Consider the following 24,840-nt stretch of genomic DNA (forward strand, 5'->3'; position numbering starts at 1 on the left):
TATTATTGATAAATTTCTTAAAACCTGGGTTCGATAGAAATGGCAATCCAAAAGATGATTAGTCAAGAGAAATGCTCCTTTAAACATAAGCTAATTAAAGTCAGAACTCGAATAACTGATTGAAGAAGATAAATTAGGTATTATATCAGATACTTTCTTTAAAACCTAAACTTTTACAAAAAAAAAGTTAGAACCTCTTAGAACAAACTAATATTAGACCACGTCCAGCAGGCAGTGAAGGAAATATAACAGACGTGGCTGAGAATGTACACGAAGACCGTGGAGAGTCGATTCAGCGCCGTTCGCAGCAACTCACACTGAAGTATGGAACGTTCTGGCGTATTTTACTTCGAGATGTAAGAACTGAAGCCGCTCTATTTCCCAAGCGACATTGCTTCGCTCAATGGGCTTTTGAAAAGTTTCAAAAAGATCTGACGTTTTCGAGCCAAATTTTGTTCAGCGATAGGGCCTATTTTTGGCTCAAGGGGTAATGAATGTAAACAAGCAAATTGCCGCATTTGGAACCAAGAGTAACCTGAAGATTTGCAGGAGTTGCCATTTCATCCAGAAAAACAACGGTTTGATATGGTTTGTGGGCCGGTGAAATCATCGGTCCATCAAAAATGATGCCGGTGAGAACCTAACATTCAATGACGATGGAATTGAAGCTCGTAATCTCAGAGGCATTTGGTTTCAATAAGACGACGCCACTTCCTGCACATCGTATAAATCAATATATTTATTGCGGGAACACGTCACTGAGCGGAAGAGAAACTCGTCCTAAAGCCAAAATTTTTTCCCTTGGTAACATATCCTATGTGGCTGAGTAAATGCGGGAAGCTTTGTGATGTATAAATTCAATGAACTTTTCATCTAAGAAATCTCAGTTTCAGTTGAGTTAAAACGGTATTGATAGTAGAGATAACAGGGATCTCACTTCTATACAAGTATTATATATTAATCATAACAATCCTCATAAATCGACAAAGCGTTCACAAATTTATTGAGAAAGCTGACTTCAAATTTGGCTATGTCTCCTGATTCGACGAAAGTATAACTGCCGGGATGATTCAATCTCCATATTACAAAAACTGAACAATGTAGGAGTAAGGCTTTGGATGTTTTTTCTTCCATCCTCACCTTCTTCAGTACAACTTTGATAATTTGCCATCGACGAAATTTGTAGGCTTATTGCAAGAAGACGTTTTTCAATGTACAGTAAGAGTTCCTACAATTGCAGTAAGATGAACTGAAGATGGTAGTGTTGACCGATTTTACTCTCTATTCAGCTTATAGTGCTTAATCTTGAAATCTTGAATCTTTAAAGGGATCATCCCATGTGACGATTTCAAAAAATCGACTTTTGATAAGCCGTTTTTTGTATCAAAAAACAGGATACGCCTACATTATCCCCACACTACCTAAAAACTTCAAACGAATAGTTCTTTATCCCTAAATTGCTATTAGCACCACTGATAATTGAATATTTTTTGGCGTTGTTAAAGTCGAGTTTACAACAGGGCGCCAGACGTTCTTCCTTTTCACTGTTTGGCGTCAATTAGAAATTCCAAGCGTAGCCAGGTCGTTCTCCAACTAGTCTTTCCAATGCAACGGAGGTCTTCCTTTACTTCCTCCGGCGGGTACTGCGTCCGATACTCCCAGAGCTGGAGACTTTCCATCCATTCGGACGGCATGACAACATCGGCTCTCTCCAACTGGTTTTTCTAATGGAGTAGAGGTCTTCCTCTGCTTCCCCTGGAGGATAATGCGTCGAATACTCTCAGAGCTGGAGAGTTTCCAGCCATTCGGACGAGATACAAGTAACAACATCGGCTATATGAAATTCATAGTTCCTCCATTGCGAGTTTCAATGATCGACTTTTCGTCATCGGCGAGACCGAATAAAAATTCCGACAGATTCCAAAACAAGATAATTAGCAAAGGTGATTTATGATATTGCACTTTTATTATAATTTTTTACTTCTTTATTTTACTGCTGCGAACAGTCCATTACACGCTGACATTGTTGCGGAAATTGTCAATAAAACATCACCCACTGCTCACTTCCTTTATTTGGGCCCAAGTGGGGTCGCCACTATACTTCAAACACCAAACTTGCGTTCTTAATTTCGTTAGTTTACGGTTAACTCGCAAATAGTTGTTACTCCTCGACACTTAAAAGCGATAAATTCCCCCACCAATTGACAGTTATGTTAATTTTCTTGATTGCAACCTTGTAATGGTGTAACGCTTCGTTGATCACCGGTGGCCCATGCTATGATCCCGAGTGCTTATTCGGTGTACATTTAATTTAGTGTGTAAGTATAATGTTGGCTTTTACTTTCGACAGCATATATTAACTGTCTGACTTCTGTAACTAACCGAATTAATTTGTGAGGGTGTCAAATGAGTAATTAAGTTGTTGAAATGTGTTTGATTGAGTGGTGTTACGTTTCAGTAAATGTTGCATGCCTTAATATGGGTTACCTGTAAATGTTTGTTGAAGCACGTTCAAGTAAGTTTTACTTCGAGGTGTATGTGAACTACTTAAAGATAACTATTGTACGACGATGGTCTATGAAAAAGTTTATGCCCGACATCGGTTAAAGCGATGCATTGATAGAAAGATAGAGGAATAATTCGATTTTCGATACAACAAAATCCATGAAATGTTCTTCCACAATTCCTGCCGCTTTCGTCGGATGTTCTCACACAAACGCCTCAATACAGCGAAATAGAATCCCTTATTGACCGTCTGTCCCTCCGGAGTAAATTCATGATGCACCAAACAACGAATATCGAAAAAAACAATGGGCATCACCTTGATTATTGAGCGGCGTTGGCGTGGCTTTATTGGTTCCGGCTCGGTTTTTCCAAACATTCCGATGATTTTTGTCTTGCATAAACCCATGTCTCATCGACAGTTATAATGCTCTCCATGAAAATTGGATCACGATTAATCATGTCCAAAGAGACCTGTTTACGGTACTAAAAATTGAGCTTTATCGGGACGAGTCGAGAAAGAACGCGTTACGTACCCAAAATATTCACCAAAATCATTCAAACGGACTCGTGAGAAGTATCGAGCTCTCTTGCCATCTGTCTAACACTTGCCACCATATCCCTCACTTTTTTAATATTTCCATCAGTTGAAGATCATCCTCATATATTGTGCGTACCGAAGACGCTATTGTTGCTGTGCAATATATTATCAAAGAATACCCGGATGGGCTCAAATCCGCCATCGCAACAAACGGAACTGTACCCAACCACTTTATGGAAGATTTTGCGAACAGATCTTGGTTTACGGGCTTACAAGATGTAACTCGCAACACACGTTCGATGAATGAGCTCAAGATAATCACTAATACCGATTTTCACAAGAAAATTTTGTTCAACAAGAAGCTCACTTTGATAATCCACAAGCCACTATCGAGACGCCGTTACATTCTCAAAAAGTCACTGTTTTGTAGGCTGAAGATGGACAAAGGGATTGGTCTATATTTCTTCAAAAATGAAGACTAATATGACAGTCATGAGGAACGCTATAGAGCCATGATTACAGATTTTTTCGTGCCTAAATTGGAGGCTGTTGAAGTGAATGACATTTGGACCTCGAGACGCCGTTACATTCTTAAAATATCATTGTTTCATAGGCTGAGTCTGAGTTAGTGCATATTTCTTCAAAAATGAAGCGGGACATAATATGACAGTCATTGAGGAACAGTATAGAGCCATGTCTAAAGACTGTTTCGTGCCTAAATTGGAAGCTATTGAAGTGGACGAGCTTTGGTTCCAAAAGGATGGCGCTACATTCCTTACAGCCAGCGAAACAAGCAATTTATTGAAGGAAACTTTTGGTGAACGCATTATCTAGCGTCATTAGCTTATAGCGTGGCCTCCAAATCGAAGTGAGTTTTTTTGAAAACTTCTCATACTTTACAGTATTTGTCTTCAGTTTTTGGCAGTACGGTTTGTAGGCAAAATGTTGTATTAAAATTTACAACAACAATAATGGATGAAGTCACTGATTTACCAAGCTATCTTCGTTTTAATAATTCCATACAAATTGCTTATATGCAAGACAAATTTCGAGGCGTGATTGTTTATCATGAATAAACAATTTTTATTGTCGGAGCGTGATTTAGTGTAGTAAACTGATGCAATCAGCAAGTTAATAAAGTATAATTTTTTAGTTATACATTTATGCGTGTCGACATAGAGAAATAAATATAAAATCTGCCATAAATATAAATACACCGTCGCCATTTTGGAAAGTAACCAATCAGAGGGCAAACAAGTCAAAAACTAGTGTGGGAAATGTATTGGATTTTCCGGAAGCAATATGACTTCAGTATTTCACATTTACACATACATATATGCGCATGAATATGTATGTATATAGCATATGTTATAGCCATTTAGATGTCTATTAAAAATTACTGGCATAATATAATAAGGGGCATCAATATCCATTTTCCACGATTACGATACATAATTACACAGTCATTTACATATATCATTCATACATACAAACATGTATGCATGTCTGCTTAGGTATATTTACGTGCCCATGTACACAACCTCCCTTTTGTCTACGCTTTATTAAATGCCTAGATTATTATTACAGATATCCCACTGCGCAGCCTGCTTATCAGCTATTGAGTTTTTCCAATCTAATTCTATTGTCTTGTGAAACGGGAACGCAGCGAAAAATGTCTAAACAAGCATAATCGTTATCACCTTTTTATGCAGCGAATTTAATCAATACTTAACGAGATACTCAATGCAAGGAAAAGCGAGTTTTCAACGCTGCTTACATTCTTACTCGTAAATAGATGCGTACATGCCCTGCAGGAAACTTGAACTAGTTAAAAAAAAAAAAAAACAAATTATATTATCACAAACACTAATCATTACTAAATAAATCTTTAATCTACCGACTACCTTATTAATGGAGGTACGTGAGTTAGTTCTCTTACACCTTCGTTTCGCACCATCGGTTGGCAAATTCGTCAATACTTCGGTATAAAAAATAATATATTCATTCTATTCATTTATATTCATGTTAGGATCTGTTTTGATCGGTTAATTTATATGACAGCTATATGCTATAGTAATTTGATCTGAACAATACGTTCGAAGATTTTTTCGTTGCCTGAGCAAATACCTTGTGTAAATTTCGTGAAGATAAACATTGTGACAAAAAAGTCTAGTCCTCGAAATACCTTTCATAAGCACTTTTTGGGATGGCTTTCAGCTCTTTCAGTGAATTTCGTTTTATCTCTTCGATCGACCGCAAACATTAACAAGAAAAAATCACACGGAGCGAAATCTGGTGAACACGGTGGTTGATCAAAAGTGTTAATTGCATCATTGAACCAAAGAGACCTGTTCATCAGGTCAGCTTTATCGGGACGAGTCGAGCAAAGAACGCGTTTCATACCCAAAATAGCTACCAAAATCACTCGAACGGACTCGCAGGAGAGGTCAAGCTCTCTTGCCATCTCTCTAACACTTGCCTGACGATTTTCACCATATTCTTCACTTTTTTTATATTTTCGTCAGTTGAAGAGGTCAAAAGTTGTTCAGAACGCGGCATGTCTTCAACGAAATGTACCCTTGGAATTTATTTAGAATTTCTGGATGCATTTTTGTCACATATACTCTCGCAGTATTCAAGGATCAAAACCGGAATATTTTTTTTTCGAATTTCAATAGTATATCTGACAGGTTGACCGATATTTTCAGTAAGAAGTTCGTAATAGAAACTGAGGTCCACATAATCGGTTTCTCTATCTTCTCGGCTCTTGAACCAGATGGAATTTAAAACTGTGTTGTACTTTCACACTGTAATGTTGGAATGTCAGGTTAATATTTCCAACTAAATTTGGTTGAAATCGGTCGACTAAGTTCAGAGATATGGGGTTTCATCTAAATATAGGCTGTGCCACACCCATCGATTTGTTTTGACCCCAGCTCCTATAAAGCTCTCTCGTACCATTTCGTGTATAAAATGTTTTTTTGTGTATTTAGATATTGATTTAATGCACTTTTAGTAGTTTTAAACAGAACCGTTATTTGAGGAGTAGTTTGGGCAGATATGTACATGAAATCTTTTAGAGAGGGGGCCCGACCATTTTCTTAAAATTTTAGTCCAAAGGTTTCGCCCATATCCGAACCGGTCCTCCCTTTTTGACCAAGGAACACATATACCAGGTTTTGCCCATCACCAAACTTGTCCTCTCTTTTTTACCAAGGAACATGTCTACCAGCGGACCCACCCATTATTTCAAAATTATTAGTCCACAGATTTCGCCCATCTGAAAACTCGTTCTTCCGTTTTTACTAAAAAACACGTATACCGCAATTCGCGCCTCTCCAAACTCGTCCTCCATTTTTTACCAAGGAGCATGTATACCAAGTTTTATCAATATACAACAATGATGTCAGTTCTAAGAAGTCATAATCTTTCCTATATCTAGCTTGACAATGGGTCTGGTGACGGCAAAGCTCCGAACTCTATCCGCTTGGGGCAGATGCCTTTTTTCCACAAGGGTATATACTAGAACCATAGACGAAAAGGACACAAGAAATGCGAAGAATTTAGCAACAATTTAGCAGAGTATTGCATAATACACACTTCTATGGTATTTTATGGAATAATGTACGCGTATATGTTGTTTTTGTTTTTCCGACGCCAATCATCACCCGCGCTGTTCGTATAATCGTCCATAAATCGCTGTGTAATCTCTTCCGGATGCGATTAAGACTTATCAAGTGCGTGAGCGCTCCCCTCTTGCGCTCTTGTGCTGTCCATCACAGCAGTCGTGCTCTTATTAGTGAATGGCGCACATCGATAAATATGAGGCTGGTGGAGCCAAATGTGCGAAGGTTTTATGGAATTTTCAGCGCATTGTCTGACCCAGCCGCTGCACACACTCACACCCTCATGAAGTTCGCCAGATATACTCGCCAGCGCATTATCCTTGTTGCTCGGCGACGATGACGCTGACGCTGACGATGATCTCTTCAATATACCACACATTTTTGCCAATGATGTAATGATACGCATGCCATTCATGCTCAAGGATTTTGTGAAGCGCGCTCTGCCACAACTCGCTCTAAAGTGTGAGGAAAATGCATTTTTTTTGCTGTTGTGGCACTTGTTGTCTGTTGTTTGGTGGCGGGAGTGCAACAGTCACTGTTGCTTGCCTCATTTGTTGCTTTTCAGTCGTGATAGCTGCTAATGTCGCCTGCCTGCCGCTGCTTTCAACGCCTGTTGTTGCGGGCGTTGTTGATGAGAATGATGATGGGGATGAGGAGGTTGTGACCTATCTTTGTATCGCCTTAAGTGTGTATCGCTTGTTGTCACATTTTATGTGATTATAATTTTTTAAAAAGCTAAAACACACAAAAGATGGAAGAAAGGCACATAGGCATAGGTCTCGGAGACAAAACGCACAGAAAAAGTTATCATAAAAAAGTATTTAGTTCAGAAGTGGAGAGGAGATCCAAGGCGCTGCACTTTCCTTTCAATTATTTTGCAATCAAGTGAGATGCGCTCAAAGTATGCAACGTGTGACAATAGCTGCTTGACATTTTCAACCATTTTCAACCATTTTCAACCTTTTTCACATTTTCGAAATCCCATTTTATTCTTTTTTCTCATTTTTTTATATTTTTGCGCCTTTAACTGCATTGTTCGGGAGTTCATAGTTGATGCGCGCGACACTTAGTGGAACGCCTTCACAGCGCTGCTTTGTGTCCTTTCTTCGTCACAAATATCTAAGAGTGTCTTATGTGCGCTGCTCTGCAAGTAAGTAATCCTGCTTAAGAGACACAACGCTCATATTCTTGTCAGATTGGCGCGCACGCTTCCCTTTATCGCACGTCGAGGTCTTGGCGTTTTAATTGTGTCCTTAATTGTGGGGCGTCGCTGTGTACTTTTCATATTATCAACGCACTTTAGTCGATCCCCATTGACTGTGCGCTATTCTATTCAATATTTATATATCTATCTAGACATATATGTATATGTAATATGGTATTTGTAGACATGTTATGACTGAGACCTCAGTACTAAATTGTTCCTAACGACCGTCGTATTGTTTCTGATGATTTTCTCAAGTTATAACCGCCAACTGTTCAAGTCGATTTGAGAGCTCTGCGCTGAGAGTAGTCTTCCAAATGCTGATTGTCAGTTTACATGGTCTTTTTGTGGTTTTCCTGACCTCTTTTTAGATGTAAGGGTAACCTGAGTGCGGTCCTGAGTAGTGTTTTAGTGTAAGATTGTGAAAGCCCTTGAGTAAAGTTAAAGTATTCTAGACTACTAAAATAAGTTAACTTGAACACAATGTAGACATAGATATCTAAACTTTACATACACATTCATCATTTCAATGAAAACTAAAACCAAATAAATCACAGCATCGCCTCCTTTAAAGTTCTTTAACGATTTTTAACAACTAAAGGACTGTGTCATATTCGACACAGATTCTCAACTATTTGACCCGGACTCTATATTTTATCCGGATTCTCAAATAATTGCCCTAGATTCTCTAGTATTTGACAAGGATTCTATCATAAGTATTTGATTCGGTGTTCGGATTTTCAACGAATTTCATATATTTGGTCTAAATTCTCAAATATTTTACCAGAACTCTAACTGGTTTGCCCCAGATTCTTAATTTTTTACCCAGATTCTCAAATATTTGACAAGGACTCTATCACATTTGCTCCGGGTACGGATTTGACAAGCACTTTGTTATATTTGGTTCTGATTCCCAAATATTTGATCCGGAATATATTTTGTTTGTCCTGGATTCTCAAACATTTGACAAGGACTCTATCATATCTGATTCTTACTCTCAAATATTTATATTTTATTATATTTTACTCGGATTCTAAAATATTTTTGGACCGAATTTGACTCAGTCTTTCTCATATTTGACTCATATTCTCACATATTTCTTGAAAATTCTCACCCGTACACAACGGCAGGACGGCACGTTGTTGGATTGCCTTAGTTGTCTGCCGAAATTATAAGAACACTTTGGTATAATCAAATTCCATCAGGTTCGGTATAAAGGTATCAAAGTTTTCCATATCAGAACTTTATTTTAATCCTTCAGTTTCTAAGGTCGCTAGTTGCTCTAGTGGAGAAATGAGAAGTATCTTGGGGAGAAAACGACGTGCAAAAAATTTCAGATCGATTTCTCAAAAAATGACCCCATCGCGTGTCATACTGACCGACTAACGGACAGATAGACGGCTTTCGCTAAATCTATTCAGCTCGTCACGATGCTTCGTTCTGAGTTTCGTGACAAACTTAATATACCCAGTTCAGGGTTAGGTTAGGTTAGATGGCTGATCAAAGATCGCACTTAGATTTCCTTTTTGAAGCCATAGAAACGAAGAACTACTGTGTTCGAACTTATAAATTAGCGAAAGGTTTGGTAGCCGATACAAATTTGCATACGCTCCCAAGGCTTTAAGTTTTGACAGCCTAAATGCGGGACAGTCAAGAAGAATGTGATGAGTTGTTTCCACCACATCTTCTTCCAAACAGCTTCGCAAGATTCGCAACCTTTCAGCGTGCTCGGCAATAAGGCAATGGCCTGCTAAAAGCCCCACAATTACGGAGAGGACAGCCTAGGGTGACTTTCTTTGCAAATTTTTGCGATTCCTCTATGGCCTGGTACCCATACCAGTCTTGTCACAGAGACTCTCGATGTTTTTGAAAGCAAGGTTAGACACTCCTCGACCAACCGCAAAGGCACTGCTGCACTCCGGAGCTCTACTGCTATCTTAGTGACTGCCACCTCGGCTTGGAAGACACTGCAATAGTCAGGAAGTCTGAAGTAGAGTTCAGGGTATAATTTATAGTTCTAAAAGCTCATGCCCTTACCATCATAAATGGTGTAGACCGTAGTTATTCCACAACCGTAGGCATAGAAACATATACGAGTAGTATATCGCATAGTAAGAAACTCAACTGAATGTTTCACGTTAATTTCCTAAGATCGATAGCGCTGATATGCAAATGGCAATTGAATTGCCGTCAGCAGTATTACATTCACTAATCCAGATGCCTACAAATTGACTTCAATTAATTACCTTAATTAACGCCTCCACATAAGACTAATGTATGCGCCAAAACCAAACGGAAGACAAAATCAGGACAAAAAGCACAAACTTAAAAACTCTTTCAAAGTGCCAAAAGAGACGAAGGATAACAGAACATAGAAAACAAGTTGGTAAAAGGGGCGAAAGGCGGTTTTGAGGTAAGCAAGCAAAACAAAGCTCAAACATTGAAGAGCCAAAGCTTATCAGGGCGAAATCAGTAGGCACACACACACACTTTTGCCGACACCCGCAAGCCCACACGCACACATTGACACCACAACGGACACATGTGACACAAAAGAAAACACGAAACCCGCTGCCGAAGAGGATAGCGGACTAATGGTGAGAGAGATAATGGTGACCGAAGTCAATTTGCAAATAAGTTCTTCATTTACAGAGTTGCCTTATTGATGTTTTTGTTGTAGACTGTTGTTTTTTTTTTGCTTTGCATTCGAGTGCACAGATAGATTCAACCACTCAGCATTGCGATTACATTCACGGCGGAAATATCAAAAAGCTCAATGACAAATGACAAACACAGCGGCGGACAGACGCATGAACTGTACGGACGGGCTCAGTACACTCAAGGACATTTCAAGTGCAGCACAAAGACAACAAATACAACAGTTGGAATGACAGTGATTTCGCCGCTGATTGCGTGGCGACTGCGAATCGGCAACGCTGTCGTCCTTTTTTGGTTCCGTTAGCGCACTTAGCACGAGCGCGAGACAACTCCAGCACAGCGGGTGAATGCAAAGTGGCGATTCGATCAAATGGTGCGCCCACACCCGCGAGCGTTGCGCTGATGTTTGATGTGTTAGTATTTCATTATTTTAATGCAATAATTTTGAGGACATTTATTGTATTTAGGTTGCACACCCCTGCCCCACAATGCGGCGAGTACTCACACTAGTACGGCAGTATTCATTTGCCTCTCGCTTGCGCGGGCAGACAAGTGCGAGCGGGATCAAAGCGTTGCCGCCAAGAAGCGAACAACAAAAAAGCGGTGACAACGCTGAAAGTCACAACACTTGAAGCATGCTTCAAGGCGCTTCAAACACATACTAATATATGCAATGCTTTGTTCGGGAGACAGCGGTCGATTTTAGCAAGGAAAATGTTATGCCGACGCCGCTAGCCCACCGGGGGGCTTAACTGCGCCGCAGCTTACTTGGCATAATTTCATTCTGTTTTTTATTAGTAGTGCCAGTTGAAGATTTGATTGTGTTCGGAGGTGTGTGTGTGGCGTCGACATATGCTCACCATGAATCGATGACGCTACCGATGAATTTGATTTGCATAAACAATTACGTTGCAGCCCAAAAATGTGCGCTTCCCATGGGCGTGCACCTACACACATATGTATAAACGAATAAATATTTTTCCGGCTTTTTGAGTGCGCAATAAAATTTACAAAAAAAAAAGCTTCATGTTATTATAATAAAAAACTGTCAACTGGAGTGACAGTAGTGCCCACTTGCTTTGACAAAATTTTGACATTTCCGCTCGAGTGTCACAGATCAAAGCAATAATACGTAAATTTTTGTATGAATTTTTAATTGAGCACTGCCGAAAATTTACTGTTTTGGAATATAGTATTCAACGCTTTTGAATTTTAAGTTTTATTTTTGATATTTTGAAAATAGTTGTTTGACAAATTGTGAGGTTATATTTTTTGATTAGCGTATATTGAGTGCTATACTCCGTATAGAGCTGACAAAAACATAAAATAGAATAGGAAATATACTTTATTTTTATTATTTACCTGCTTGTTCGAGCTTTTTGAAAATAATTTGAAGAGGCAGCGCTCCAATAAAGGTTTGAAATTCAAACAAAGATATAAACTAGATTTGGACGCGCATTTCCACGAGTATAATACTGAAAGTTTTCGAAAAATATTATTAAATGGAACTTTTTCGATAATCCGCTTACATTTACGAAAATTCAAAACATTTTGAAGTAGACACTATAAATTAGTGGAGACCGCATATGTACATGTATAAATCTGAAAGCAAGGGATAATACTGAAGCCATTCATACTCTTAGAGTATTCGAAATAAACTTTTACATTACTAACGGGTCATCCAAGTGGAGGTACTTTTTTCAAACGCCTTTTTTTGACAGATCACTCGTGAGTCGAAAATTCACGTTCTCTAAAGAATGTGTTTCGCGAGTTTTGCTCAACTTATGGTCAACATAATTGGCCTCCTGAGCGTAATATTCGCAACACCATCACCCAATTGAGACCCAACATTCATTATTGGAAAATATTTGATCGAATAGTCCACGTCCAGCACGCAGTAAGGAAAATATAGCAGCCGTAGCTGAAAGTGTACACGAAGACGGTGGACCGATTCGGCGCCGTTCGGAGTAACTTAAATTAAAAGCGTACAAAATACAGCTTATGCAAGAACTGAAGTCGCTCGTCCTTCCCAAACGGCTTCGCTTAGCTCCAACGGCTCTTGAAAAGTTTCAAGGAGATCCGACGTTTTTCACCCAAATTTGGTTCAGCGATGAGGCATATTTATGGCTCAATGGGTGTGTAAGCAAACAAAATTGCCGCATTTGGGACGAAGAGCAACGTGAAGTGATTAAAAAGCCGTCATTTTATCGAGAAAAAGCAACGGTTTGATGTGGTTTGTGGGCCGGTGGATTATAGGTCCATATTTCTTCAAAAATTATACCCGTGAGAACGTAACCGTCAATGGTGACCGCTATCGCGTGAGCACAGAGTTTCACGTTTTGAGCCGGCCGATTGGTCACCAAGATCGTGCGATATCACATTGTTAGACTTTTTCCTGTGGGGATATCTAAAGCCTAAAGTTTATGCAGTCAAACCCGCTTCGATTCTGGTCTTTGCGCAAAAAATGCTGGAACGAGCCAACGAAAATTGGACTTAACGCATGGACCATCTGAGACGTAAAATGCCTAATGACAATAAACATTCCCATTAAATTTGAAGTTGTTATGATTTTCACTTAAAAAAGTAGGGAACCTCGAAATAGATCACCGAAGTACAGCGTCTTTTATGCAGATAGACATCAAGTTCGATAGCAGAGCTGCTATACAGACCTTGAGTTCGCTGCGCAAGTTAAATTTTGCGGAAATTGTAAAGCACTTCCTATGGGTTCTATGGGTTCATCACAACTGACAAGCATTTCCAGCAGTCCAAGTGGGATTATTTATGGTCTCACAAATAAGCAGCCTATTTACCTACAATAACCTAATCATTATTCAATGTCTAAACATTTTATAAGATCCGTTCGATATTTTCCATGAAAAAGTCGTAAAATGAAGATATCAGTTGACGATCTGAGTATAGTAGTTACGGTGGTTCGAGTTTAATTTAGAAAGATTTTGCTAATTGCTTGGCGGGAGTGGTAGAGAATCATCTACAATGAGTTGCTTCCCAGCGGTCAAACACTTAATTCGAATTTGTACTGTCAACAACTGGATAGTCTGACTGAAGCAATAGCCCAGAAGTGACCAGCTTTGGCCAATATCAGAGGATTGTTTTCCATCAGGACATTGTCAGTCCATACACATAGATACTGACCCACGAGAAGTTGTAGGAGTTTGATTATGAAGATTTTATGCTTCAAACTTATAGTCCATTTCTCGAACCAAATTACTACTACGGCAAATAAATTTGTTGGAAGAAAACTCGCCTCGAAAGAAGGTTGTGAAAATCGACTGACCAAGTATTTTACCAATAGGGACGAGAGTTTCTGTGAGAGTGACATTCTGAAATTATCTTCGAAATGATGAAAGGTTATCGAGAAGCAGAGTGCGAGATTACATTTTGAGGTGTATGCGACATATTAGATAACAGTGAGGACGGATCCTTAAACTGATTGGAAACAAAAACGTCATAGCACTGTGTAATACACAGAAGACCGCTTCCTTGCTATTTTTACGTCATCTTCTCTAATTTTATCTAATTTGGGCTACACTTTAATGATATAAATGATGTCTCCTAACTGTAGTCGCCATTTTGTTGCTTCTTGTAAAAATGCGCTAAAAATTTCTGTGTGGTTGTTACAAGCAGATATGCAAATTGATGTGCCTCTCAGCCCACGGGGCACAGTTGGTTTTATGTGTTCCTTTTTTATGCACTTGAAGCATCAACCATCGCTGACAGCTGGTTACCGCCTACACGCTCACGGCATACACGAACTCGTTCCGACCGTCAACCGTCTTTTCGACATCAAAGCGAAATGCAAATAAATGTGTTGCCATCGAGTGCCACGTTTACATGGTTAGACCCTTGGACTCCTACACTCATTAATCATATTTCTGCGCTGTGTTGGTGTAGCCCGCAAACATAAATTGTGCATTCATTTGTTCCACTCTGGCGAGCCAACGAGTACAACAGCCAGCAGCCAGCGAACGTGTGCTTCTTCAGAAGCTGCCTCTAATTAAGTAAACACTGAAGATGTTGCCCAACTTGCCTCAGCAAAGATGCACTGCACTCTTTCTCTCGGTATATACTCCATATTATATGCGTATATGGTATATAAATGTTTGTATGTATGTGAAAAGACACCTGGGTTGGTTGTGCTTTGGCGCTGTTTTGCATAATGACCGTCGTTTTATTTATCAGCCATTGTCTGCCCATTGAGTGCCAACGTGTAAGTGTGTGTGTGGGTGTGTCGATGTGTTTTCAGCCTTATGAAATGCAAAATTAATTGTTCTCATTTATGCGCATTTGAATTTGCATTTTTTAGTTGCACTCAAAGGCAAAAACACACGACAGTCTCTCGCATGCACTTTTATTTCGCCGTTAAATAGGAAAATGGTGGCCCAAATGACTGATGTGGAACATATAGTATAAGTACTATAAGAATGAAAGGGTCTTTCGGTTGGGACTGACCGCTGTTAATTGCAAATATCCAAAAATAAAAATTAAATCGAAACGAAACGAAAGGAATTGAGCAACATTCTGATCTTATATTGTCATAACTAAATACATACTTCGAAGATGGATTAACCATAGATCCAAATGAAACTGAGCAAGGCTCTACTCTTCAACCGGTAGAACGGATGGGAACGCTCTAATGACGACCAAACACCGAAGAGAGAGTGAGGAAGACATCTGTCCCCTTATACTGTTGTAGAGAAGCAATTAGGAAGAGGTGGGGCTTCTCACTAAAAGTGGTGTTCTTGCTCCGTGAAACCATTGTCGAACCAACAATGTTTTATGAGAGGGAAAATCAGCTAAGAAGCTGGAGCGTGTTCAAAAAGCGGCCCTGATCGGCATCTGTGTTGAACTCACAGGCCTGCGGGAGAATTATGGACGGAAGAAAGACGTTGCAGAAGGGTGTAGCGAGTTTTTCACGGATGGATCGAAGTTAAGAGGGCGAGTAGGTGATTGAATCTTCTGTCGGGAGCTCTCCATAAACTCACCCCGACAGCCGAGCGGGTATATTTGCTTTGAGCTCGCTGACCGTGCGCTTAAAACTAGTCAAGGCGTGAATGACCTGATTGGTAATATTTTCAAGCTTCTTCCATATTAGGCTCGTATGGATGCTTGGTCACAGCGGAGTCGCTAGAAACTGCAAAGCCGTTAAGCTGGCTGGGGAGTGCACACTTTTCTCAATTTCAACCTAACAGAGTCGATTCGGCTATCCGATATCTGCTTCTGTAGCGTTGGACTTTTGGATGTCCACCTGAGCAAGCGCTCAGCCAAAACTTGTGCGACTGTAAGTTTCATCTGGTCCCGAGTGAACCGTAAGAAGACATCCGAACTACTGACTCTTAGTAAAGTCAATATCTTCACAATTATGGGAGTTATGTATGTCTGGACACTGTACAATAGCTTTACACGCGGTGCGGCTAAATATTCTGTAGGACGCTCTTTGCTGCTTGGAGAAAGGAAAAGTAGAATCATCTGTCATTAACTCTCCAGTTTTTGCCAAACTGAGTTTGAAATATCTCAGTAGACACATCTTTATAGAACCTAGCGAAAATATTGGAATTGATATTAACCGCCTTAATAAATTTGGGCTAAGCTCAAAACGATTCGTCAATCTATGACGTGATGCACTTAGGGAGTTTGTGGGTAACACAAAGGTAGAATCTCTGTACAAAGGGTCAACCACCAAAAATAATATTTTTGAAAAGAATTCATTGAAAAGAGGAAGATATTAATATGGCTTCAACAGGTACATAGAATAAATTTGATTTCTGTAAGCTGTACTTTGTTAAAACTGGCCTGTAGGACATTTAGATTCAGTGTTGTACAAGTAAAAAGGACATTAAACGAAACAATGTGCATGAATAAGTTAATTATAGTTGTCTCTTTGCAAAAGTGTATCATGTGATCCGATTTAATTTACCTACTCTAATTGAAACACCTTTTACTTTACTTTGAATTTATAAATAGACACTTAAAAGGCATATACATTCGTGTTTATATATGAATCACACAAAGTCGAAGAAACATTTCTCACTTAAATGTTTGGAAATGTACAAAGGCATACATATGTATATACATATATAATTTTGTTAACAAAAGATGGCCAAGTGGCAAGTTTTGGTTTCAGTGTAAGCGCGGAGAAAGAAGATTTTAAACAAAGCAAAAAACGACAGCCAACATTCATGTATGTATAGAGTTGGCTCTAGTTCTTGGCTTAAAAATGCGTGCACTCTTTGCGAGAATGCATTTGCTACAAATGCATTTATATATATGGAGGTGGACATATGTAATTGTATATATTAATGTCGAATTAAGCGACTGCCAAAGAAAGCATAATTTTCAGACAGCCTTGTCTGAAGTGGACAAATGCTAAATTAAGTAGACACTTCAAATATTAATATTTTTCTTACCTAAAACATATAACTTTGAATGATGACACTATGAAAAGGTGTACTAGGTGTTAATTCATGATTTTGTAAGACGAGATCAACTAATAGCAGCCCTGAAATAATTTAAAATCTCATTACTCTTATTATTCGAATCTAAATATTTGGCAAGATTTTTCTTGGGAGAGCATCATAAGAAATCTATATAATATTGCCTATCCTAAGATTTTTAATAAGAATTATAATATTCGACGGTCTAGCAACAATACTTGTAGCCGACAATAAACATAATTTTAACAACCTGTGCGATAGCCAAGGAAGATGCCAGATATAACAAGTAGCGAGGACTAAGTGCGGATGCAACTCATACGGTTGCAACCTGCAACGGCCAAAGATGATAAGATGCTGTAAAAATGTATAGTGAAATGCTGTGAAAGAATACAACATTCATTATTAGACAGTACAGGTATATAAAGTTACTACTAAGGGCAAAAAAGAGTAAGACTACCGAAACGTTCAGAACGTTGGAAAATTCCTTCGGTGCTAAAGAAATGTCCAAGACGGCTATCAACATCCACTGATGATGATCAATACGTCAGTAGAATAAAGCGATTCGTGCTTGAGAATCGACGATTAAGAGTCAGAGATGGTATTGGAATTGTTGAAATATCGGAAGGATCAGTGAAAACCATTTAGAAAGGTAGTTTAGGCGTAGGAAAAGTGAAAGCACGATTGGTTCCAAAATCACAAAATTTTCGAAAAACAGGGTCACGTTAACGTCTGTAAAACAATGCTTTCCGACTACCAGGATGCCATGAAACGCATTATTACAGGCGATGAGTTTTGGATCTATGCTTACGATCCGGAAACAGACGATCTATCTGCTGAATAGCGTGGCAAAGATGAGCCGATGCCAATGAAACCACATTAAAGCGGGTCAACACTTTAACAACTGTTTGGAGGATTGAAAGAAACGTGGCGCAAGTGTATTGTAGCCAAGGGGGATTACTTTAAGGGATCCCACATAGAATTTAAATTATTTCCTACTTGAAATAAAAATTGTTTGGTCAAAAACCACATTTTTTTCAATTTTTAAAAAATAGTAGAATTTTAAATTATTTTGGAATTTTGTTAGTTTAACTAGAAGATAACTTATTAACAAACATGAATATCTTTCAATTTTTTGTTTCAGATAGAAATTGCAACCTGCATCTTGCCCGCTGTCTGGCATATGCAGTTGTGAGAAGCATCGAGCAATTGCTTTCCAAAGGCAGAATTTGTATAAAAGATTTCGTATCCAAAAAATTTGCGGTTGATGTTTAAATATATAACTATAAACCCTAGAAATTTCGCTTTAATCAGTTATTTCTTTCCTTCCCAAAAAATCTTCAAAAATATCGATTTTTTGAAGCCTCTGAAGCAGGCTACCCCCTTAACAGGCAACCGATAGCTTTTGTACCATTTCAATGAGAGGTCGTCACTAAAAATTAATTCACTTTAAATTTAAATATTTCGTAAAACGAGAAGTTATTGGATTTTAAGTGTGGTGGTGAGGACATAAATGACGATCAACATCTGGGCCCATCAAAATCCAAGATCACCGGAAATTCCATCGAAAATCAGCCGAAATTATCATTTAAATTCATGGAAATGGAATTTAACATCTCCAAGAAATCGATTTATCACATTTTGACCGAACATTTGCGCTTACGAAAGGTGTGTGCACTGTTTGTTCCGCACAAATTGACTGACGGCCAAAAATTGCTCAGAATCCAACATTCGAAGGACGATTATTTGACCAAAAATCACATTTTAACCATTAACCACTCCCCGTATTCACCTGATATGGCACTGTGCGACTTCTTCCTTTTCGGAAAAATGCATTTTTCTATGACAGGAAAGCGTTATGCAGACGTAGAGACCATTCAAAAGGCTTGCACCGGCATACTGGCGGCCATACCGGCCAACGAGCTAAAACACTCGTTCGACATGCTTTTGGACCGTGCAAAAAGCTGTATTGAAGCAGAAGGAGACTACTTTGAATAAAATAAATTGATTTTGCCGAAAAAACTATTGTTCTGTTTTTTTTTTTAAGTCCTGTTTACTTTGGAACGCACCTTGTACGTAGGCTGCTATATACATATATTTCTGGACTAGGCAACACTCAGTGTTGCCAGGCGCAATCTGACATTTCCATTGGAAAGATTGACATTTTTTAACATAACATCACTCAGAACGTTTTGTCATTTAATCGTGAATTGTTTTATCTACAGGGAATTAAAAAATTCATCTCGGCCAAAAAATGGAATTAACTCGTGAACATTTTCGTGCGATCATTTTTCACAACTTTCGACGTGGATTATCACGACAAGAGTGCATCGATGAACTAAAATCTTTGTATGGCTATGAAGCACCATCGCATAGCACTGTGAAAAACTGGTACAACGAATTCAATCGTGGCCGACGCTCGCTCAAAGACGAATTCTGTGAAGGTCGTCCAAAAACAGCCATTGTGCCAGAAAACATCGATGCCGTACGTGAACTGATAATGCAAGACCGTCATGTAACATACCTTCAGATAGAGGCATGCCTATGCATTTGGCCGTAAAAAAGGTTTGTTCTCGTTGGATCCAGCACAATTTGACAATCACTCAAAAAAGGCTCTTGTGGATTGGTGTAAAGAAATGTTGAAAAAATACGATCGCGGTGCTTCAAAAGACGTTTATAAGATCGTCACAGGTGACGAATCATGGATCTATGCGTATGAGCCCGAAACAAAACAGCAATCGACCGTGTGGGTCTTCCAAGACGAGCCAAATCCAAGGAAAAAAAAAACATTTTTGTTGATAAATATGCCTATTTTCATTATCAGGCCCGAAATATATATAGCAGCCTTCGTATAACTAAAAAATGTATCGAAACAACGATTTGTATCCAACGGAAAACATTTTTCCATACATATAGTGAGCAGATATCGACGGTTCTAACAAATGAGCAGCTTCTTGATGGGAAAAGGACGTTGCAAAATTTCAAATCGATATTTTATTAACTGCAGGAATAGTTCGTGTATATATAGACAGATAGACGGACATGGGTAAATCGACTCAACAGGTCTCGCTGATCATTTTTACACGACGGTATATGAGTATCGATCAAGTATTTTGAAAAAATATTATGAAAAATTCCCCTACTTGCTCTACAACAGAACAGTGGATTTAATAAGTTGTGTCTGTTTAAAAACCCTACACGAGAGAGGTAGTAAACAAAACGATTTATACGCATTATATGTATACATGTTTTATTGTTTTCAATTTTTATTTTTATATTTTCAATTCAAACACATTCAATTCACCGTACTATTTCGCTTAAATATACATATTTCGATATGTATATTGACTAAAAATCAAATCGATAACGCCTGTTATGCTATATAATATTTAATCTCCAGCATTCAGATTTTTTTATTATTTACTTAATGTTATATATCTCAATTATGTATAACTAGAACATAAATTACAATTTTACTAATACTACTACACCTAAAATTGAACTGTTTGTGGGCGCAAAAGGTTGTGTGTGTAGAGGTGGAATTTCACATTGAAATGCTTAGAACTAAACACATACATACAATTGTACATATGTATATATGTATTTCACACATATACATATATACAAAGAAACCACTAACTGTATATATTTTCAACCATTTTATTAAAGAACATTTATGGCGCAACATTCATATTTACAAGAAGACTCTTATTTACAAGTTGGATATATCACATATAGCCGCTTTTATTTACAACGTGAATACCCCTAAGCTATATTTTCATTCTAAATAAGTTGAGTATGCGCACATATCTCTTTCTGCGAAACATGCTCACAAAAAAATCACGGTAAATCACTGGAGAGCTTTGTGGCACGGTGCTGGAGGGTGCAATGTAGGAGAAATTGTACCGTTAAAGCTGAGGAAATATTTCAAATATTTAATTTTTTCCACGCTTTACGCATTTTAACGTCTATTGCACACTTTTGACTAATCGGTGATCACTTTTGGTAAATAGCGGCCGCTTGCCGCAGCCATGAAACCATTTTGTTGAAACCAGCAGTTCGGAGGCACGCCAACACTTTAAAGTAGACCATTTAGCGCCTCGACAGCACTGCCTAATGTCGTGCGATGCGCCGCGAATTGCTCCGTCAGCTGATCCACAGCTGGCAGGCTAAGGAGCTGCGCCGGCGGCTCATCTTCATCCACAGCGTCCACCAGAAGTTCATCATCCAGATCGAGGTCAGTGGGTGTTGAAGACGGTGCTGTGATCAAGTTCGAGCCGGCTGTCGATGACGCTGTCGCCGTCGCTGTTGCTGTTGCCGTCGCTGCCGCAGCGGCCGCCACGAACTGCAGTCAGTCGATGAGTATGCTCTTCGAGGAAGCGGTCAGTGTGCTGGCGGCATGCTGTGTGGTGGTTGTGGCCAAACTGTCCGCATAGTAGCGCTGTCAAAACACTTTCGCTATGAAGGGCACCTGATCCATGGCGGAGACGGCAGCAGCCGCTGACAGGCGCTGATGATGATGATGCATTGGACTTTGGTTGTGATTGTGCTGGTGATGATGTTGGCTGTGCTGATGCGCCTGCTGTTGTTGTTGGTGCTGGTGAGCCGAAAACATTTGAGCGGCACTGGTGGAGGCGCTCGTGGATGCTGCGCTGGCTAGTTGAATAAATGCGGAGCTGCTGGAGTACTCGGCGGTTGCACGAAAGCTACTGCTGCTGGCCATCTGAGGCAAAAGGTGATGCGGCGCATAGGCGTTGGCCGGCGTTGTTGCATTCACAGTTGCTGACTGGTGCGCGTTGGTTAGCGTTTGGTACTGCGGCGTATGCCAAGCGGGATTGCTGCTATCACCGCCACCACCACTAGAGAGCGGTGGTGTAGTGACATTGATTGGCGGCGATAAACTGCCAGCAGAGGAGTCGGGCGTCAACTGGCTGCCGTGTGGTAAGTGTGCATGATAGCCGAGATGCGCTTCGCGGCGCGTATATTCACGACGCGTATACTCGCGTCGGCGTTCATAGCTTGGTGGCGAGTCATCGTCGAGCAGATCGCTGCCGCCCAACTCATGCAACTTGCGCATATGTTTCTTCAAGTCGAAGTTGCGACAGAAACCCTTGGCGCACACCTTACACGTGTACGGTTTTTTGTCGTTGTGTGTGTGCATGTGGAAGGTGAGATTGTAGATTTGATGAAAAGCTTTGTTGCAGATATTGCATTTGTATGCCTTTTCGCCGCTATGCGTGAGCTTGTGATTCTTGTAGTTGCCTTTCTGGTGGAAACCTTTACCGCAATATTCGCACACGAAGGGCTTGTAACCGGCGTGTATGCGTGTGTGTGTGTTCAGCGTAGAGGAGCGATTGAAGGCCTTGCCACAGGTCTGACACTTGTGCGGCTTCTCGGAGGTGTGTATGATTTTGTGGCGACAAAGCGTTGAAGCCTGTCGAAAACCTTTACCGCAAACCTTACAAACAAATGGGCGCGCACCAGTATGCACTGGCATGTGACGCGTAAGATTGTAGTGCGCGTTGAAGACCTTGCCGCATTCCAGGCATGAGAATGTCTTTTGCTTACCCGATGTAGAGCCAGGACTGTCATCCATGGAGTTGGGTGACGGCGAACGTAGATGGCGTGAGGCGGGTGACGAAGCGCGCGATGAGTTGTGCTCATGCATTGACGTGGCGGTTTGCGCGGCGGCGGTGGCAACTGCAGCGCTCGCGTTATGCTTGCGTTTCATACTGTGGTAGGCGCCAGCAGCGCTGTCGCGCATTTTATGCTGTTGCTGCTGTTGCTGCTGTTTTTCCAGCGTCTGCTGCAGCTGTGGGTGTGCGCTGGCAAGCGCCTGATGGTGTGCATGATGCGCCTGTGCCTGCGCGGCAGCTGCGGCTGCTGCAGCGGCAGCTAAATGATGTCCAGAAGCGCTGAGATTACGCCGCAATGATTGCGTGTGGAAATTGTTAAGCGACGCGGTGAAATTGCTCAAATGCGCGGCAGCACCTGGATTGCCAAGTAAAGTCTGTTGCTGAGCGGCAGTGAGCGCTGCATATTGCGCGGCAGCGGCGGCGCACATCAACTGATTGGGCGCATAATATAGCAGCGGATATTGTGACATTAATTCCTGATGGCGCGTATTAACAAATTGTTGCACAGCAGCGACATTGTTCACAGTATTGGCGGCAACGGCCGCGGCTGCTGCTGCGGTGGCGGAAGATGGCACATACTTTTTGAAAGCGGAATCATAGTTCTCAGCATTCGCGCATTGCTGGCTGCTAGCGCTTGATAATTGCAATTCGGCGCGCTCTGACTCACACTCATCGCTGGCGACCTCAATGGGACTGCACGAGCGTTCGGAATCTTCCGGCGCATTTATACTTTCGCTGCTGGCGCGTTGATCGGGCTCCATAATTTTCGCAATGGAAAATTTGAGCGGACAAGCGCGTGCATTAGGCAGATTCGTGCTGGTGTTTGTTGCGTTCATGGTATTGTTGCTGCTGACAGGCGTTGCGGCGCGCTGTTGTTCCGCGCCTTGTTCCTTATCGGCGGCGCTGCTGTCACTGAGGTGAGCATTTGCTTGCTGTCCGGCGGCCGTTTCCATGGTGGGACTCTTCGATGGCGGCATCACTGCAATAACGCCCGATGGACTACACGGTTGCATGCCACGCGGACTCTGCAAGTAGAGAAAGAGAGAAGAAAAGGGTTTAGTTTATTTGTGCTTGGGCGCAACGGGTTAGCAATTAATAAGGGCATACGTTAATAGTAATGCGCGCGTTAGCTGCGTTCAAACAATAAAATCAATTTGGTGGAAAACATTTTAAATTTAATTTTTATTCTACGCAGTTTTTTATTTTTATTTTTTTTTTTTATATTGCATATGTGTGTCTTTCGCTTTTTTCCTCATATTTGCGGCATGGTTGGCGGCGCGCCGCTGTGCTGCCGCCGTGACTGTTGCCTCAATATAAGTGCACTCAAGCATGACAAATTAGATGCAAAACAAGCGCGGCAGCATATGCCACGCCCCCTATAAAAATTTTAGCTTAACAATATATTTCTGTTGTTGTTGTTGCGCTGCGCGCTGTGTGTTATTCCTTTCAGTTTGTGCAGCGCTTAACCGCAGCATCATTTACATTTGCAATTTTCCCGCCGGCAGGATATCAAAACTACACCGCTAGGGGTCTCTGTGCACCGCGCTCGTTTTCAGCGCATTTACGAAATAAATATTTGAGCAAAAATGCTTGAAACAAACAAAGTCAAGCACATTTGCATACAACAAAGTCAAACACAAAACAACACGAATTCACTTTCGCACTTCGCCGCCCATCAATCGCTGTCGAACCCTTTTAGCGCGATTGCCCAGGTTGGCTATTGATGTCCGCTGTATGTACTAGCATGGTACAATATACAGCTTACATTGGCGCTGAGCTTTGTGTTAATTGTACGCTTACACGCGCTTGTCGCTTGAGTGCATCCTGACAATCAATCCTGGCGATTGATTTGACTCACTCCGCGCTGCTGCCAAAAATCAAACAAAGTTCGATTTAAACAAAACCTTAGTTGGTTTTCAAAGCTTTTGCTTGTGATTTGCATACAATATGGTTGTTGTTATTTGTTGTAAATGAACTTATTTACTCTACTCGCTTATTGGCAGCAGATCTTAATTACTCCGGAGCATATGCCTTGAGCGCACTGTGACGCAATAGGAACTTATTGAAAGCGCTTATTCTTGGTCCAAGTTTCCAAAAAGGTGATCACTAATTCTGAAAAGTCAAATTTACTCCTTCAAGCTCTGGAATCTACTGTACTCCATTTTTGATAAGTAAAATCAGAACTAAATCATACTAGAGGTTGGCATGGAGCTAAATATCTTGA

The 24,840-nt window shown here is 40.4% G+C and overlaps 1 protein-coding gene across 2 annotated transcripts in view; it reads right to left on the reverse strand.

Moving 5' to 3' along the window:
* Positions 1-20,939: 20,939 nt before the first annotated feature.
* The window catches only part of LOC105224410 (fez family zinc finger protein erm), a 68,159-nt gene continuing 64,258 nt past the window's right edge, over positions 20,940-24,840 (reverse strand). For both annotated transcript variants that reach the window (XM_029549452.2, XM_019989590.3), the window contains exon 2: positions 20,940-23,641. In XM_029549452.2, the coding sequence (XP_029405312.2) occupies positions 21,425-23,629 (2,205 nt within the window). In that variant the 5' untranslated portion in view covers positions 23,630-23,641 and the 3' untranslated portion in view covers positions 20,940-21,424. The remainder of the gene's footprint in view (positions 23,642-24,840) is intronic.

The sequence above is a fragment of the Bactrocera dorsalis genome, chromosome 1 (assembly GCF_023373825.1).
Source record: "Bactrocera dorsalis isolate Fly_Bdor chromosome 1, ASM2337382v1, whole genome shotgun sequence".
NCBI classification, from domain to species: Eukaryota; Metazoa; Arthropoda; class Insecta; order Diptera; family Tephritidae; genus Bactrocera; species Bactrocera dorsalis.